General features: G+C 42.5%; 1 protein-coding gene across 3 annotated transcripts in view; it reads left to right on the top strand.

Moving 5' to 3' along the window:
• UNC13D (unc-13 homolog D) overlaps positions 1-19,568 on the top strand; it is a 235,702-nt gene that overhangs the window by 55,093 nt on the left and 161,041 nt on the right. For all 3 annotated transcript variants that reach the window (XM_073608142.1, XM_073608143.1, XM_073608140.1), the window contains 3 exons: positions 14,031-14,072; positions 14,180-14,272; positions 14,887-14,994. In XM_073608142.1, the coding sequence (XP_073464243.1) occupies positions 14,031-14,072; positions 14,180-14,272; positions 14,887-14,994 (243 nt within the window). The remainder of the gene's footprint in view (positions 1-14,030; positions 14,073-14,179; positions 14,273-14,886; positions 14,995-19,568) is intronic.

Here is a 19,568-nt window from a genome sequence, read left to right as displayed (position 1 = left end):
TTGTTGTCATTTTTTTCAAAATGACAATTTTTTTTTTTTTTTTTTGCACTTAAGTCCAAATATGAGATCTGAGGTCTTTTTGACCCCAGATCTCATATTTAAGAGGTCCTGTCATTCTTTTTTCTATTACAAGTGATGTTTACATTCCTTGTAATAGGAATAAAAGTGACATAATTTTTTTTTTTTGAAACAGTGTAAAAATAAAAAAATAAAAGGTAAAATAAATAAGAAAAAAAAAAAAAATTTTAAACACGCCCCGTCTCGCCGAGCTCACGTGCAGAAGCGAACACATACGTGAGTAGCGCCCACATATGAAAACGGTGGTCAAACCACACGTGTGAGGTATTGCCGCGATCGAAAGAGCGAGAGCAATAATTCTAGCTCTAGACCTCCTCTGTAACGCAAAACATGCAACCAGTAGAATTTTTTAAATGTCGCCTGGGGAGATTTTTAAGGATAAAAGTTTGTCGCCATTCCACGAACGGGCGCAATTTTGAAGCGTGATATGTTGGGTATCAATTTACTCGGCGTAACATTATCTTTCACAATATGAAAAAAAAAATTGGGCTAACTTTACTGCTGTCTTATTTTTTAATTCAAAATAGTGTATTTTTTTTTTTTTTAAAGTGTGCTTGTAAGACCGCTGCGTAAATACGATGTGACAGAAAGTATTGCAATGACCGCCATTTTATTCTCTAGGGTGTTAGAAAAAAAAATGTTTAATGTTTGGGGGTTCTGAGTAAATTTCTAGCAAAAAAAAACTGTTTTTAACTTGTAAACAACTCATCTAAAAAAGAGGCTCTGTCTTAAAGTGGTTAATACTGCTTTAAAACTCTACCTAAAAGTTATTACATTTTCATTGATTTTGGAGAGAAAAGCATAGGCTTACATCACTTTCTGAAATGTGAAACTCCAGCTTTAGGAAGATCCAACCTTTATTGCACAAACTGAGGCTACTTTTCCTGGTCAGAGGTCTCCCCCTTGAAGTCAGTATAGTGGTCACCATATTGTCACAGGCAGTAATGAAGACACCCATCACTTGACATACAGCACTGGATTTCCCAACAAAGCTGTGGTAGTAAGTATAAAAGTATACATTGTATACCTGCTTCATCCTAATGATAGAGGACTTCAGTAGATGTGGTGCCAGGACTACCACAGTGTACATGGTGATCAGTATACAGAAGTCAATGCAAGTCCCCCAAGGTAGTGCAGGAAGCTTTTTTCTAAGTCACTGCGACTTGAGTTCCATTGCAGTTAATGGGGTGCGACTTTGTCATGCGACTTTAAACTCTCAAGTCGCGGCAGTGTGAACCGAGCCTAAGGATTGGAAAATTGAATGAACATTCTTAAAAGGAAAATTTTTGGAACAAAAACAGTGCTGCGGCTCCTCTGCGCAGAATCATGTACAGGTACGTGATTCTGCACTTCCAGGTCAGGAACGCGCACGCCGCCTGCGACACAGCAGGAGCCAATCAGCAGGTCCGGCAGACGCAATGTACAGGCACCCCCCACACACACACACACACACACACACACATACAGTTAGCAAGCACTCCCTAGCCACTTCAGCCCCGGAAGATTTGGCTGCTGAATGACCAGGCTGTTTTTTGCGATACGGCACTGCGTTGCTTTAACTGACAATTGCGCGGTCGTGCGACGCTGTACCAAAACACAATTGATATCCTTTTTTTTCCCACAAATAGAGCTTTCTTATGGTGGTATTTGATCATCTCTGCGGTTTTTATTTTTTGTGCTATAAACAAAAAAAGAGCGACAATTTTGAAAAAAAAACACAATATTTTGTACTTTTTGCTATAATAAATATCCCCATTTTTTTTTTAAAAAAAGCACATTTTGTTTAGGCTGATATGTATTCTTCTACATATTTTTGGTAATAAAAATCGCAATAAGCGTATATTGATTGGTTATAGCGTCTACAAAATAGGGGATAGATTTATGGCATTTTTATTATTATTATTTTTTTTTACTAGTAATGGCGGCGATCTGCGATTTTTTTTCGGGACTGCCACATTATGGCGGACACATCGGACACTTTTGACACATTTTTGGGACCATTGGCATTTATACAGCGATCAATGCGATAAAAATGTATAATGGCGGCAGCTGGTCGGCAATCGGCTAGGGACACATTTAACCCTTTGATCGCCCCTGATGTTAACCCCTTCTCTGCCAGTGTCATTAGTACAGTAACAGTATATATTTTAGTCGTCCAACACCTTTGAGACACAAATGCAAAAGATATTTCACTTATTTTGGATTTCTTTATGGACTGATCACTGTTATATATTTATCACATATTTTGGTCATAATGTTTAATTAGCGCGGCAATCTTTATTTTCTATTAGTACAGTGACAGTGCATAATTTTTTTAGCACCGATCGCTGTATTGGTGTCACTGGTCCCCAAAACGTGTCAGTTAGGTGTTCGATTTGTCCGCCGCAATATCGCAGTCCTGCTATAAGTCACAGGTCGCCGCCATTACTAGTAAAAAAAAATTAAATAAATAAAAATTCCATAAATCTATTCCATAGTTTGTGGACATGATAACTTTTGCGCAAAACCAATCAATATATGCCTATCGGGATTTTTTTTACCAAAAATATGTAGCAGAATACATATTGGCCTAAATTGCTGAAGAAATTAGATTTTTTACATTTTTTTTATTGGATGTGAAGAAAGTAAAAATATTGTTTTGTTTTTTTTTTCAAAATTGTCACTTTTTTTTGTTTATAGCGCAAAGAATAAAAACCGCAGAGGTGATCAAATACCACCAAAAGAAAGCTCTATTTGTGGCTAAAAAAGGACATCAAAATTATTTGGGTACAGAGTCACACGACTGCGCAATTGTCAGTTAAAGTAACGCAGTGCCGTATCGCAAAAGATGGCCTGGTCATGAAGGGGGGTAAATCTTCCAGAGCTGAAGTTGTTAAAGTGCAAACTAAAGTGATGCTTTCTATTGGTCTCATCTTCCCCTCTCTTCTTCCTCTTTCTTTTTCACCTTCTATTACTTCACCCATTTTCTATGTAGTATGGTATTGTGTCCACTTCTCGTTTGCTACTGTGATGCAAATTTCCCTTCAGCTTCTGTATGTTAAAAATAAATAGGGTTTGTATTTGGCCGGGTCATACACGGTGCACATTTCTTTCCTGCAACCCCCCCGCTGGGAGAAGAAAATGATTATCGCCAGCGGCTATAGCCGCTGCTAGCGATAATCGCAAGTGAAGCCGGGCAAGCTGGTTGTGCCCAAATTGATCGATCGATCAACTTGGTACATTCAGCCTGCCCATTAACGAATCGAATCTCAGCAGGAACTGTCCAAGATTCAAACCATGAATGGCCGATCTTAATGATCTAGGCTGTAAAACTAAGAGGGACCCATAAATCAGATACAAGAAGATGAAAAAAAAAACTGCATAGGGGTATAATTAAGGCGGTATTAAACCCAAAATCAAACATTTATTATATTGCAGCTTACCTATTCTGAGATGTGATGGCTGCATTCGTTTTCTTTTTTAGGCTTTCTTTCTTCTATTTTCATCTGGTAATCCAGCCAGTAAGTCTGTTGTTTCTTTTTTAAAGAATAAGCTCTCCAGCAGAAGTATCAGTTTACAGGGATGAGACCAACCATTTAACACAAGCAGGGGTGCTTACAATGGTTAGCTTTTATTTATTTATGTAAAATCTTTATCCCAAAAGGAAAAAAAAAACAGTTTGCTGTAATTGATTATAAAGTATTAGCTGGAGTTTGACTTCAATTTGTTAGTGTATCTAAATCTGCTAGTTTATCTAGGACTCCCCTCCCCCCAGACTGACACTGCTGCTGTCTGAAGGTGTTCCCTGTGCTCCTTCATCCAGAGTGTAGGCACTGTAATACAGGAGGTGGCCAGATCACCAGGTGAAAACAGAGGCAGAAAACGAATGCAGCCACCACATCTAATGATTGGTAAGCTGCAATAGAGTACATTTTTGTCTTTGGGTTTCACTTTAGGGTCATCCATCGGGGGTCCACCAGTCCTCCTGTACAGGGCCCGGGCCAGCAGGGTGAATCGGATATGGGTAGGGAGGGTGATCGGTGCGACAGGGGCGCAATTACTGGAACCGATCCCCTGCATGGCTCTCTCTGCAGCAGCTGAAAGCTGGCTTCTTCTCCTCTCCCTCCCATTTCAGCTGCTGCAGAGAGAGTCATACAGGCGATCACCCTCCCTGTGCACCATACATTTCCCCCTGCTGCCCATGCCCCCCAGATTGCCCCCACCCCCGCAGTCCTTCCGGCTTCCCTCCTCTCCTTTCTGCCGGAAGCTGCAGGCACACAACAGGATCCTTCAAGATTGAGAGTGGGGGGAAGGGTCTGGTAAATATGTCATTCTTACCAGCCCCTTCCTCTCATGAATGAACACAATGAGTGATCATCAGTGCCGATCACTCACTGTGTTCATTCATAACTGAAACACTGGCTGTATGGGGAGCCATGTTATGTTGTCTGTATGGGGCCCCGTGTCAGGTTGTCTGTATGGGGCCCCGTGTCAGGTTGTCTGTATGGGGCCCCGTGTCAGGTTGTCTGTATGGGGCCCCGTGTCAGGTTGTCTGTATGGGGCCCCCTGTCAGGTTGTCTGTATGGGGCCCCCTGTCAGGTTGTCTGTATGGGGCCCCCTGTCAGGTTGTCTGTATGGGGCCCCGTGTCAGGTTGTCTGTATGGGGCCCCCTGTCAGGTTGTCTGTATGGGGCCCCGTGTCAGATTGTCTGTATGGGGCCCCGTGTCAGGTTGTCTGTATGGGGCCCCCTGTCAGGTTGTCTGTATGGGGCCCCGTGTCCGGTTGTCTGTATGGGGCCCCGTGTCAGGTTGTCTGTATGGGGCCCCCTGTCAGGTTGTCTGTATGGGGCCCCGTGTCCGGTTGTCTGTATGGGGCCCCCTGTCAGGTTGTCTGTATGGGGCCCCGTGTCAGGTTGTCTGTATGGGGCCCCCTGTCAGGTTGTCTGTATGGGGCCCCGTGTCCGGTTGTCTGTATGGGGCCCCCTGTCAGGTTGTCTGTATGGGGCCCCGTGTCAGGTTGTCTGTATGGGGCCCCGTGTCAGATTGTCTGTATGGGGCCCCGTGTCAGGTTGTCTGTATGGGGCCCCCTGTCAGGTTGTCTGTATGGGGCCCTGTGGATTCTAACAGCAGCCCTAAGGTCACTTGAGATTGTTAGATTGGGTATCTCCAATATGACTGCATTAGGGGTAACACACTGTCATTATGTTTTGTGGCAAACGTATGGCCATTTCTTTATGCAAGGTGCATCACGCCTCTAGTATGAGCATTGGCAGTGTTCTAAATCAGTTTTCCCCTTAACCCCTTGTTGACCACCCCACGTACATTTACTGCGGGAAATCACGTACGTGATTCTGCTCTTCCGGGTCTGCAGCGCGCACTTGCACCACTGGCGACCTGCTGTAATCGTTCCCAACAGAGGCAGAATGGCGGTCTGCCTATGTAAACAAGGCAGATAACGGGAGCCAGTGATCCAGTGATCCAGATCCAGGGAACCAGTGATTTAAATTTTTTTTTTTTTTTCCTGAAACTTCCCTCTTAAAATGAAGGTGCGTGTTATACGCCAATAAATACGGTATTTTTGACAACCCAGTATAAGCTTACTTAACAAAATGTCCTTTCATGTTGTGAGTGCTGCCTGTCTGCCGTCTCTTTCCACAACTTCCTGGATTCCCAGCATGCTTTGCAGCTTCTCCTTGGCTGCTTACTTTCAATTTTTAACCACTTGCCGACCGCGCACTGTAGTTTTACTGCTACAGTGCGGGCCCGCTATGCAGAATCACTTGTATATACCTGATTCTGCATTTCTGGGTGCACGTGTGCCCGCCCCCTCCTGGCTGTGCTGTCACTGGCTCCAGCACATGCCACTCAGCAGTTTCTGGCCAATGATTTATGACCGGAACCCGCCAAATGTTGGACACAAAGTTGTGTTTTGTCAGCGGTGATGTAACGGTTTTTGTAAACATTGTTACACACATATTTAAAGCGGAGTTTCGCCCGCGATGTTGGCACCCGAAGCCGACCCGTCCCTCAACTCCGGGTGCAGGCGCCGGCATGCTCACTAAGGGAAACAGGAAGTGAAGCCTTGCGGCTTCACAGTCAGTTTCCTACTGCACATGCGCGAGTTGCGCAGCGCTTTCTGAATGGTCTCGTCATCTTCTGGGACACATATACAGGTCCCAGAAGGCAATGGGGGGAAGGAGGAGGACATAACAAAATTGCAGGCGTGACGTACCTTGCCACGGTGACATGGGAGGGAAGTCCCGAAGATAACATAATAAAAAGGTAATATATATATCCACAAAGGAGGAGGGTGGGGTGATCTTTTATTTTAAATGGAGCTCAATTTTTTGCCTGGAACTCCGCTTTAACCCTTTGATCGCCCCTGATGTTAACTCCTTCTCTGCCAGTGTCATTAGTACGGTGACGGTGCATATTATTTAGCACTAATCACTGTATGGGTGTCACTGGTCCCCAAAAAAGTATCAAAAGTGTCACTCACTGTCTGATTTGTCGCAGTCCCGCTATAAGTCGATGATCGCTGCCATTACCAGTAGAAAAATTAAATAAATAAAAATTGCATAAAAATATCCCATAGTTTGTAGACGCTATAACTATTGCACAAACCAATCAATATACGCTTATTGGGATTTTTTTACCAAAAAATATGTAGTAGAATACATATTGGCCTATATTGATGAAGAAATTTGATTTTTTACATTGTTTTATTGGATATGTTTTATAGCAGAAAGTAAAAAATAATGTTTTTTTTTCTTTTCAGAATTGTCACTTTTTTAAAATTTATAGCACAAAAAATAAAAACCACAGATGAGGTGAAAAAAAGGTGAAAAAAAGGTGCAAAAGAAAAAAATTCCACAAGCGAGGGGTGGTGATCTTTTGTTTTAAACGGAGTTAAATTTTTGCCTGGAACTCTTTGATCACCCCAGATGTTAACCCCTATCCAGCCAGTGTCATTAGTACAGTGTCGGTGTATATTATTAGCACTGATCACTGTATTAGTGTCACTGGAAGTGGCATTGGCAGTGGCAGTTAGCCAGTTCCCACAAAGTGTCAGTTAGTGTCAGATTGCCCACTGTCACTCTAGAAGTCCCCAATCACTGCCCTTACTAGGGAATAAATAAATAAATAAAAATTCCAGTATATATATATATATATCCCATAATTTGTAGACGCTATAACTTTCACACAATATACACCTATTGGGATTTTTTTTTTTTACCAAAGACTTTGTGGCCTTTTCAGTCTTTTTTCGTTTATAGCGCAAAAAACAAAACAAAACCAGTGGTGATCAAATACCACCAAAAGAAAGCTCTATTTGTGGGGAAAAAATACATAAATTTGGTTTGCATACAGCATTGCATGACTGCACAATCCCCAGTTAAAATAGCACAGTGCTGAATAGCAAAAAAAGCCTGGTCTTGATGGGAGTAAAACCTTTGTGGCTGTAACCCTGAAAAAAAACATGCTCCCGTCCCTTTAAGGCACGAGATATAGCATAGTGGTTTTGCCATGTCAATTGTGCCTTTCTATGTTGTACAATACCTGGTCGATCCTGCCAGTTCCTGTCTTCCCCTCTGTAAACTGATGTTTCACACGGCTGCTGATCCCTTATAGGGTGGTCAGTTAAAAGCCTTCATCATCCAGCTCTCTCCTCAGCATCTCTGCATCTCTCCCTCTCCCTCTATCTCTTCCGTAGTATGTGTGAGAGTCAATCTCCTTCCCACCCCTCCCTTCTCCTCCTGCCTAGATAGAGCAATGCTATTACCCTGAAGCTACTCCTCCCCTTCTCTTTGTTAATCAGTTCCCACCCAGGCCAATTCTGATATTTCTCTCCTACATGTAAAAATAAAGTTTTTTTTGCTATAAAATTACTTAGAACCCCCAAACATTTAGCAGAGACCCTAGAGAATAAAACAATGGGTGTTGCAGTTTTTGTCATACGGTAATTGTGCAGCGGTTTTTGGAATGCAATTTAAAAAAAAAAAATACACTTTCATAAATTTTTTTGCACACAAACACTATATAATACCCAATTATTTGTTAAAATATAACAGATACAGTGGGGCAAAAAAGTATTTAGTCAGCCACCAATTGTGCAAGTTCTCCCACTTAAAAAGATGAGAGAGGCCTGTAATTGTCATCATAGGTATACTTCAACTATGAGAGACAAAATGTGGAAACAAATCCAGACAATCACATTGTCTGATTTTTGAAACAATTTATTTGCAAATTATGGTGGAAAACAAGTATTTGGTCAATATAAAAACTTCATCTCAATACTTTGTTATATATTCTTTGTTGGCAATGACAGAGGTCAAACGTTTTCTGTAAGTCTTCACAAGGTTGTCACACACTGTTGCTGATATGTTGGCCCATTCTTCCATGCAGATCTCCTCTAGAGCAGTAATGTTTTGGGGCTGTCGCTGGGCAATACAGACTTTCAACTCCCTCCAAAGGTTTTCTATGGGATTGAGATCTGGAGACTGGCTAGGCCACTCCAGGACCTTGAAATGCCTCTTACGAAGCCACTCCTTCCTTGCCCGGGCAGTGTGTTTGGGATCATTGTCATACTGAAAGACCCAGCCATGTTTCATCTTCAATGCTCTTGCTGATGGGAGGAGGTTTGCACTCAAAATCTCACGATACATGGCCCTATTCTATCTTTCATGTACACGGATCAGTCGTCCTGTTCTCTTTGCAGAGAAACAGCCGCAAAGCATGATGTTGCCACCCCCATGCTTCACAGTAGGTATGGTGTTCTTTGGTTGCAACTCAGCATTCTCTCTCCTCCAAACACGACAAGTTGTGTTTCTACCAAACAGTTTTACTTTGGTTTCATCTGACCATATGACATTCTCCCAATCCTCTTCTGGATCATCCAAATGCTCTCTAGCAAACCTCAGATGGGCCCGGACATGTACTGTCTTAAGCAGGGGGACACATCTGGCACTGCAGAATCTGAGTCCCTGGTGGCGTAGTGTGTTACTGATGGTAGCCTTTGTTACGTTGGTCCCAGCTCTCTGCAGGTCATTCACTAGGTCCCCCCGTGTGGTTCTGGGATTTTTGCTCACCGTTCTTGAAATCATTTTGCCCCCATGGGGTGAGATCTTGCGTGGAGGCCCAGATCGAGGGCGATTATCAGTGGTCTTTTAAGTCTTCCATTTTCTAATTTTTGCTCCCACAGTTGATTTCTTCACACCAAGCTGCTTGCCTATTGCAGATTCAGTCTTCCCAGCCTGGTGCAGGTCTACAATTTTGTTTCTGGTGTCCTTCGACAGCTCTTTGGTCTTCACCATAGTGGAGTTTGGAGTGTGGCTGTTTGAGGTTGTGGACAGGTGTCTTTTATACTGATAACAAGTTCAAAAAGGTGCCATTAATATAGGTAATGAGTGGAGGACAGAGGAACCTCTTAAAGAAGAAGATACAGGTATGTGAGAGCCAGAAATCTTGCTTGTTTGTTGGTGACCAAATACTGATTTTCCACCATAATTTGCAAATAAATTATTTCAAAAATCAGACAATGTGATTGTCTGGATTTGTTTCCACATTTTGTCTCTCTTAGTTGAGGTATACCTATGATGACAATTACAGGCCTCTCTCATCTTTTTAAGTGGGAGAACTTGCACAATTGGTGGTTGACTAAATACTTTTTTGCCCCACTGTAGATACCTAACATGTCACGCTTTAAAATGATGCCTGATGAAGTAGAATGCATCTGTGAAACGCACAAGAGCCATCTTGCCTTGCAACTACAACCTTGACACCTGTGATGAGAAGCTGCTATGCAGTCATTGTCCAGTCTCTTCTTCCCTGAAGGAGAATGCCACCATTGGCTGTGCCCACTCTGGGGATTTTTGGGTGTGCCTCCTCTGTAAAGTTGAGGTACAGTAGAGGGAAAGTTCTTGGTCCTCCATGTGGTGTGAATGGTCTGCAGAGAAAATGCTTCTGTTGCCACCAGGGCAGCCATCAAAAATTGTGGGGCCCCTTGCACAGCTTTAGGCCTGGGCCCCCCCGGGCCTAACCGCCAACATTCCCCAGGGCCCGCCCACTGGCTGTCCCATCGAAACTGCCCACTGGCCATCCCACATCCTCCTCCTTCTCTATCCCATGTTCTCTATCCCATGTCCTCTTCGTCCTCCTGCAATCCCATGTCCTCCATCCCATGTCCTCTTCTTCCAGTTCCATCTCCTCCATCCCATGTCCTCCTCCTCCAGTCCCATCTCCTCCATCCCATTTCCTCCTCCTCCAGTCCCATCTCCTCCTACCACAGAAGGGAGGACGTGGGACAGGAAGATAGCAGGGGGACAGATGGTTGGGAATGGGTTAGGAGGGGGAAGTGGGACAGGAGGGGGGAGTGGCACAGGAGAAGAGCAGCGTGACATGAGGGGGCAGCCGGATGAAAGGGGGGCAGCAAAACTGGAGGGGGAAGTGTCATGGGAGGTCAGCAGGACAGGAGGGGCAGCAGGACTGGAGGAAGAAGTGTCCTGAAAGGGGGAAGCGGGACAGGTGGGGGGCTGCAGAAAAAGTGGGGGGAGCAGCATCACAGATTAGAGGCAGTGTCTCAGGTGGGGGACAGTGGGGCAGGTGAGAGGCAGTGTCACAGGTGGAGGCAGTGAGACAGGTGGGAGATAGTGTCATAGGTAGGGGGGCAGCATGACAGGTGGGAGGCAGTGTCACAGATGGGGGTCAGCGGGACAGGTGGGAGGCAGTGTCACAGGTGGGGGGCAGTGGGACAGGTAGGAGGCAGTGTCACAGGTGGGGGGCAGCAGGACTGGTGGGAGGCAGTGTCACACACACCTAGAGAAGAACCAGTCCTCCCAGCTCTTACCTGTCCAGCAGTGCCAGGAGGGGTAGCTGAGCCTGTGTCCCATCTCCACCAGGATCTGGTGGAGAGGCCGCTGCAAGAAAGAGCGGGGGGGGCTTCCCCACCCTAACCCACCCCCTCCGTGGGGCCCTCCGCTGGCACCAACTGGCCTCACCCACCCCGCACAGCCCGGCGCACAGTGGTACCAGACCGGAGTAGAGCCTGACTGACTGTGACAGCGGCCCCTGACCTGCATGCACAAAAGCGGGTGGGGGGGGCTCCTCCACCCGACCTCCTCCTCCATGGGGCCCTCTGACCTGCACACATAAAAGAGCAGGGAGGGGCTCCTCCCCCCTGATATCCTTCTCCATGGGGTCCTGGCACCTGTCCTTACCCCACCCCGCACAGAACCTGACAGCGGGCCCCGACTTGCACACACGTGGGATTCGCCCACCTCTCCACTCTCCCCTGCATCCTAGCAGCTGTCTGCTCTGACAGCAGCTGCCTCGTGTTAAAGATGGCCTGGGATGGGACCAGTGGTCCGGGCCCCTCGGATGCGCCGGCCCCTTACGTGTGTACCGACTGTACCCCCCCCTGATGGCAGCCCTGGTTGCCACTACCTTTTTTCACAGTAAAGTCTAGTACACAAGGGCTGAATGTCAGGCGGCATTAGCCGGTTCAATAGAAACTGTCCAACATTCGGCCCATGTGTATGGCAGCCCTTCTGTCGAAGGGTCATGACCGAACAAAGTCTGCAGCATAAACAAAACTAGTAGTGTGTACGAGGCTTAAGACTCAAAAATTCATGGAAGAGAAACTTTATTTTAAGAATTAAAAAAAATAAATCTTTTTTGTGTGGACTCTCCTTAACCATAAAATATTGCCTATTTGAGGCAACTACAAAGGGAAGGGATAGTGATGGCTGAAGAAAGACAAAGGTTACAGAGTTTTTTAAGGTTTGGGGAGGAGCAGAGAGGCAAAGAGAAAGTTTGGATGAGAAGTCATTCATATCTGGTGAACTTCTTTAAGAGGACTGAGAGTTGCTCCGTGAGGTTAATGAGAACAATGGATGGTCTATGCTCCAGCATTGAAGAAGGCAGTAGCAGAGTGCCGTAGCTGAAATGGTATTCGGGTGATAACCACTCCATTATAAAGTTAAAAGACACTGGTGGAAGGGTGGTCAGCCTGCAGCCTCCTGAGTGTCTTGTGCATTGATGGTGGAGAAAAGCCTACTGAGATGGGCAAACTAAGGGAAGCGTGTGGTCCTGAGGTGTGAGATACCCATCTGCTGATGCTGTTGTGGGGTGCTAGGGGAAAGCATCAGCTGTCTTGATAAAAATCTCTGTTTAGTAGACTCTCTCCCTCTTTCTGCCCTCTGAACCCCCAAACTCATATTACCCATGTTACATATTTCATGCGTATGTGTAATTATAGTACATTTAATTATATTTTTCTATGTTTCTCACACAGATGGAGCATTCATTTGGGCCCCATTCACACCTCAGCTTTATGTAGCTTGAAACTCAAAGCTCCAAGAGAGAAGAAAAAAATCAATTATTCTCTATGGAGTTGGTTCACTTATCCACTCCAAGTCACCTGAAACCAAATGCCTGAAGCTCAAAAAAGTCCTGGAGCTTTTTTGTAGCTGAAATTCGGCAGATTTGTGCGTTTTTAGCGCATTTTTTTTATTTCCATAGAAATGAATGGAAATGCACCATTTGCATGTTTTTGTGTTCATTCATGCAGTTTGTCGCACATTTTTGCATGATTTTCTGCTCAAATAAAAAAGAAAAAAATAGTAATATATGAATAAATAAATGCACAAATAACTAAAAATCACCCTTAATAAATAAATAAATAAAATAAATTAATATGTAATAACAAATAAATAATAATTAACCCCTAACATTTAAAAAATAAACCATAATAATAATTATCATTATTACTCTTATTAATTATATTAATAATAATCAAATAAAAATAAACATCCAAACCCGAACAAAAAATATTATTATTATTATTAATACATTTTTATCAATAATACTAATAATAATAATTATAATAATAATACTTTATTTTGTGTTAGGGTGTTTAGTTTATTATTATTTTATATATATATATATATATATATATATATATATATATATATATATATATATATATATATATATATATATATATATATATATATATATATATATATATATATATTTTTTTTTTTTAAGTGTTAGGGGTTAAGGTTAGGGGTTGCTTTATTGATTTATTATTACATAGTATTAACTTATTGTATTTATTCATTATTTATTTATGATTCTTTTTATCTATTTGTGTATTTATTTTACGTTTATTCATTCATTATTATTAGTAGTATTATTAACACCCTAACCCTGACATAATTAAATAAATAATAACCCTAACTCCTAATCCTAACCCTTACCTAAGCTTAACTCTAACCCCTTACCCTAACAAAGAAATAATAATAATAAATGAATAATAGGGTGGCACAGTGGTGTAGTGGGTAGCACTTTCACCTAGCAGTAAGAAGGGTCGCTGGTTCGAATCCCAACCATGACACTACCTGCCTGGAGTTTGCATGTTCTCCCTGTGCCTGCGTGGGTTTCCTCCGGGTACTCCGGTTTCCTCCCACACTCCAAAGACATGCTGGTAGGTTAATTGGATCCTGTCTAAATTGTCCCTAGTATGTATGAATGTGAGTTAGGGACCTTAGATTGTAAGCTCCTTGAGGGTAGGGACTGATGTGAATGTACAATGTATATGTGAAGCGCTGCGTAAATTGACAGCGCTATATAAGTAACTGAAATAAATAAATAAAAAATAAATAAATAATAATAATGAAAAAAGAAATGAAAGCAATTGGAAAAGCTGAAAAAAACCTAGCAACAAATGATGCAACAGATGCTCGTTTTCTCTATTGGATAATAAAAAAAAATGCCAAAGCTCGAAAACGCTGTATAAAAATGTGCACATCATGCATGAAAACGCACCAAAATTATGCATAAAAACACCAGAAAAACACTCAAAGACGGTATGCTCAGGTGTGAATGCAGCCTTCGTCCTTATTGTGATGCTTGTGTAGAAGTGTGATTATATTGTTTCCTGTTTTATTTTCTGTTTGCTATTGTTTCTGGCAGATGGAATCTTCACTTGCCCCTCACCGTATCACTCGCAGAGAGGTAAGAAGACCGTACAGAAAAGCTTTGAGTTATATTATTTGTTATATGGTGTCATTCTCTGCTGCCAATGGATTTCAAACTGGTGATATTTCCTGCTTATCTCCTAGGCTAGGTATGGAAAAAAGAGCACAGTCCACTCGTCACACACAAAACCTCCAAAGGAGAGCAATGATGAGCCAAAAGTCTCTGCTTCGGTACAGGTAAGAAGCCAAGATGAGAGTGCAAACTTTGGAGAATGCACCTTTAAAAAAAAAGTGGACAAGATACCTCCACATACCGGCAGGAGCCTCCAAAACCTAGATCCCTAGAGAACACAGCTGGTAGGGGGGAGGTGGAAAAATGGAGAGGGAGTTACGTTCTTCTTTACGTTCTAGAATTCAAAAACATTTCTAATATATTCAGCCTTCGGTTGAACTCACATTTTCCAGCTTAGATCAGGGTTTCTCAACCAAGGAGCTCTAGGGTTACTCCAAAAGTTAAGAGGGGTTCCTTGAGCAATGGGCAATTTCTGCCTCTCTGATAACTTCTCACTGTCAGCATTGATCTTTTTAGCTGTCTGTAGGGGGGTAATTCTTCCCAATGACTGCAACTGTAAAGACCACTGACCATCACACCAATGTATCATTAGTTGTATATACAGTACTTTTTAGTAGGGGTTCCTTGAGACCAGAAAATTATTTTAAGGGTTCCTCTGCATTGAAAAGGTTGAGAAAGACTGGCTTACATGCTTTATCTTATGAAACATTTTAGGTGTTCTAAAACCTGGTTCAGCTATGCTCTGATATAACCACTGTTTATACTCTTTTTTATTCAGCGTAATCTGCTTTATGGAGAAGCTCTCTATACCATAATACATCGAATCGGGGTTTTAGAGCCGCAACATATATCGGATAATGACCAGCTGTACAACTATCTGCAGACGGTAAGACAAACCATAGTCCGTGGATAAGCAGTTTTGCAGACTTATGCCACGTATACACGGTTGGACTTTCCGGCAGGAAAAGTCCAACGGAATCGTTTCAGCGGACATTCCAATCGTGTGTCGGCTTAATCTGACTTTTTTTTTCAAAAATTCTGACGGACCTAGAAATAGAACATGTTTCAAATCTTTCCGACGGAATCAGCGGGAAAACCGCTCATCTGTATGCTATTCCGATGGACCAAAAATGACGTAAGGGCAGCTATTGGCTACTGGCTATTGAACTTCCTTTTTCTAGCCCCATCGTAAGTTGTCGCGTTCTAAACGAACGGACTTTGGTGTGATCGTGTGTAGGCAAGTCCGTTTTAGCGGAACTCCGTCGGAAAGACCGTGAGAGTTTATTCTGACGGAAAAAACGGTCGTGTGTACACGGCATAAGTATACATACAGTGCCTTGAAAAAGTATTCATACCCCTTGAAATTTTCCACATTTTGTCATGTTACAACTAAAAATGTAAATGTATTTTATTGGGATTTTATGTGATAGACCAACACAAAGTGGTAATAATTGTAAGGTGGAAGGAAAATGATACAGTAAATGGTTTTCAACATTTTTTTACAAATAAATATGTGAAAACTGTGGTGTGCATTTGTATTCAGCCCCCCTGAGTCAATACTTTGTAGAACCACCTTTCACGGCAATTACAGCTGCAAATCTTTTTGGGGATGTCTCTACCAGCTTTGCACATCTAAAGAGTGACATTTTTGCCCATTCTTCTTTGCAAAATAGCTCAAGCTCTGTCAGATTGGATGGAGAGCTTCTGTGAACAGCAATTTGCAAGTCTTGCCCCAGCTTCTCAATTGGATTTAGGTCTGAACTTTGACTGGGCCATTCTAACACATAAATATGTTTTGATCTAAACCATTCCATTGTAGCTCTGGCTGTATGTTTAGGGTCATTGTCCTGCTGGTGAACCTCTGCCCCAGTCTCAAGTCTTTTGCACACTCCCTGTCCCTGCTGAAGAAAAGCATCCCCATAACATGATGCTGCCACCACCATGTTTCACGGTGGGGATGGTGTGTTCAGGGTGATGTGCAGTGTTAGTTTTCTGCCACACATAGTGTTTTGCCTTTAGGCAAAAAAGTTCAACTTTGGTCTCATCTGACCAGAGCACCTTCTTCCATATGTTTGTTGTGTCCCCCACATAGCTTTTCGCAAACTGCAAATGGGATTTCTTTTGGCTTTCTTTCAACAATGGCTTTCTTCTTTCCACTCTTCCATAAAGGACGTATTTGTGGAGTGCACGACTAATAGCTGTCCTGTGGACAGATTCTCCCACCTGAGCTGTGGATCTCTGCAGCTCCTCCAGAGTTACCATGGGCCTCTTGGCTGCTTCTCTGATTAATGCTTTCCTTACCCGGCCTGTCAGTTTAGGTGGACGGCCATGTCTTGGTAGGTTTGCAGTTGTGCCATACTCTTTCCATTTCTGGATGATGGATTGAACAGTGCTCCATGAAATGTTCAAAGTTTGGGATATTTTTTTTATAACGCAACCCTGCTTTTAACTTCTCCACAACTTTATCCCTGACCTGTCTGGTGTGTTTCTTGGCCTTCATGATGTTGTTTGTTCACTAAGGTTCTCTAACAAACCTTTGAGGGCTTCACAGAACAGCTGTATTTATAATGAGATTAAATTACATACAGGTGGACTCTATTTACTAATTAGGTGACTCCTGAAGGCAATTGGTTCCACTTCCACAACTTCAAGGGGTATGAATACTTTTTCAAGGCACTGTAGATAGCACAGAGATGTACATGTGGATAATTGGGCTTGAAAGCACAATTTTAAACATTTTAAACATGATTTACACCTTTAGTGAATCAGGGTTGCTGTGCCTTATATCCCATTACATGCAAAGCATGCCATGCACCCTGTTACATACAACACACTGAGATATCGTCTGCGCTCCTGGCTCCTGCATTCCTATTCCAATGATGGCTGGGGCAGGAAAAGCTGTAAGCTTCTAATAGGCTAGCTCCCGCCCACTTCTTAGGACATTGGTACTTGGCATCAGATTACTGCCTACACCTGAGAGGGTTTAGTGGATGACATCGGGGGGGGGGGGACCCGAAGAGACTTAGTCCTCAGGGGAAGAAGCAGCACTGATAACTAGGCTTTACTGCATTGTGCAGTGCAGGGAATCTAGCAAATGGAAGTTGCTGATTGGAGGAGAGAGCACAGAGATGATTTCTGCAGCTCCTTTACTATCCAGTCCTAGCTTCAACCAAGCTGTAATGTTTAACCGCAAAGGAAAAAAGTACATAGCTTTAGTGTCTGACAGGGGATTCTGAAGCAGAATAGCAGTTGTTTTAGTAGGTAAGACACAACTGTATTTTATTCATGGGTTTAGCCATTTGCCTACAGTATAAGCAGTATTTATCAGCGTATAACACACACTTTTCCCCCTGAAAATAGAGGGCGAATCATGTGTGCATGTTATACACCAATATTTTACCTGGCTGCCTCGGAAGGGAGGGGAGGGGGGGGGGGGGGGGGGCAAGTGCCACTGCATTACACGAAGATGGAATCTCCTGTGTACTCGGCACTCGCAGTCACACACTGTCCCACCTCCTGGACCGGCTCTTAGGGTAGACGTCACATGTCCCGGCACAGGACCAGTGTTCTGTCTATCATAAGAGGCGGGACTGTGTGACTGCTGAGTACACAGGGGATCCCTCTGTGTAATCCTGCACAGACCAGGTTGCAATAATGGGTAATGGTAAGGCTGCATATGGGCACTGATCAGGCTGCATTGATGGGCACTGGTGAGGCTGCATATGGACACAGATCAGGCTGCATTATTGGGCAATGGTGAGGCTGCATATGGGCACAGATCAGGCTGCATTGATGGGCAATGGCGAGGCTGCATATGGGCACAGATCAGGCTGCAATGATGGGAAATGGTGAGGCTGCATTTGGGCACAGATCAGGCTGCATTATTGGGCAATGGTGAGGCTGCATATGGGCACAGATCAGGCTGCATTATTGGGCAATGGTGAGGCTGCATATGGGCACAGATCAGGCTGCAATGATGGGCAATGGTGAGGCTGCATATGGGCACAGATCAGGCTGCATTGATGGGCACTGACCCTTATTTTGTTTCAAAGTTCTTTATTTAAAATGTAAGTTTTTTCCTGAAACTTCCCTCATAAAATTAAGGTATGTGTTTTATGCTGATTAATACGGTAATCATTTCCTAAATACAGTAGATGGTGAGAGTGTCTAAAAGTTGTGTGCAAGTTTACATCACTTCTGTGCACACCAAAATCGTCAATCGAAAATCGAGGCATTGACATTGTACGCAAATAAAAAGTCCTTCAAAATTTGTCAAGTCCATGAAAGCACCATTGAATGCTCAGATGAACGATTCCGGTCCTTTCTCTTCCGAACGTTCTACAGGTCTATGGCTTTACACTTTAATAACATAACTAGTTTGAAATAGACATGTGCGATTTGTTTCATTATGGATAAAACTTCAGAATTCGCTTGTACATCAGGAGGCATACGGGATCGTTTTCTCTAATCCCTGAGTGGTTTTCAGGCTTTATCTTTGTAAATGAACATGGATCAATCTCAGGTACTGCATGGTATTTTTTTACATGATGCTTAGTGCATTCTTCAGGCTTTAACCATTGAGAGCCGCATGGTTCGCCATTACCCTAAAAGATCATAATAGTATTGAGGCACCCTCCCCTGGTTACCTTTTGTCTCTCTTTGTTTTACTGGTTATACCATGTAAGAGGCCTATTAGTTTGTGGTATACATGTTGTCATTTTCAACCATTTTTCTTTCAATAAAAATATTGTGAAAGAGAAATTGTCATTATTCGGAGATTCAGATGTATACGAATCTATGAATCGCAATAGTAACAGATTTCAATGAATCCAAAATAAATGATAGTGAAAAGAATTATCCAAATTCAAAAAAGTATTCAAATTCGAAATGGAAACATATTGCAATAAATTCAGTAATGTATTAAAGTGAAACAAGATGATGATTCCTACTTTGGCTGCTTTATAGAAAAGAATAGAATAGAATGGAATAGAAAAGAATGCATTCAAATAAAATAGATTAAAACAGAATAGAATAGAATAAAAAAATAAAGGAATAGAATAGAGGAAAACATATTATAATAAAATATAAAAGAATAGAATAGATTTTACCAAGCATATACATAATAAACAGAAAAGGGAATAAACCTATTTTAGAATAAAAAAAGTCAAGACCAACATCGCTAAGCAGATATAACAAATAAACCAGAAATGACACATATTAAATTCATAAACTAAAAATAGGAGGTTGATACGGATTATGAATTAATACACCACCCTAATGAGAATTCATTATCAAATCAAATAGTAACCTCCAAAGTATATCTGATATGAGAAAATTACATCAATTGTTAACCTATAATACATATACCTTGACTTATCTACTTTAGGATAGAAGAATAGAATATTAAAGAAAAGGAAAGAATAGAATATAAAATAAAATAATAGAATAGAGTAGAATAGA

Source organism: Aquarana catesbeiana, linkage group LG12 (assembly GCF_042186555.1).
Source record: "Aquarana catesbeiana isolate 2022-GZ linkage group LG12, ASM4218655v1, whole genome shotgun sequence".
NCBI lineage: Eukaryota > Metazoa > Chordata > Amphibia > Anura > Ranidae > Aquarana > Aquarana catesbeiana.
This window is presented reverse-complemented; position numbering and strand designations above follow the sequence as displayed.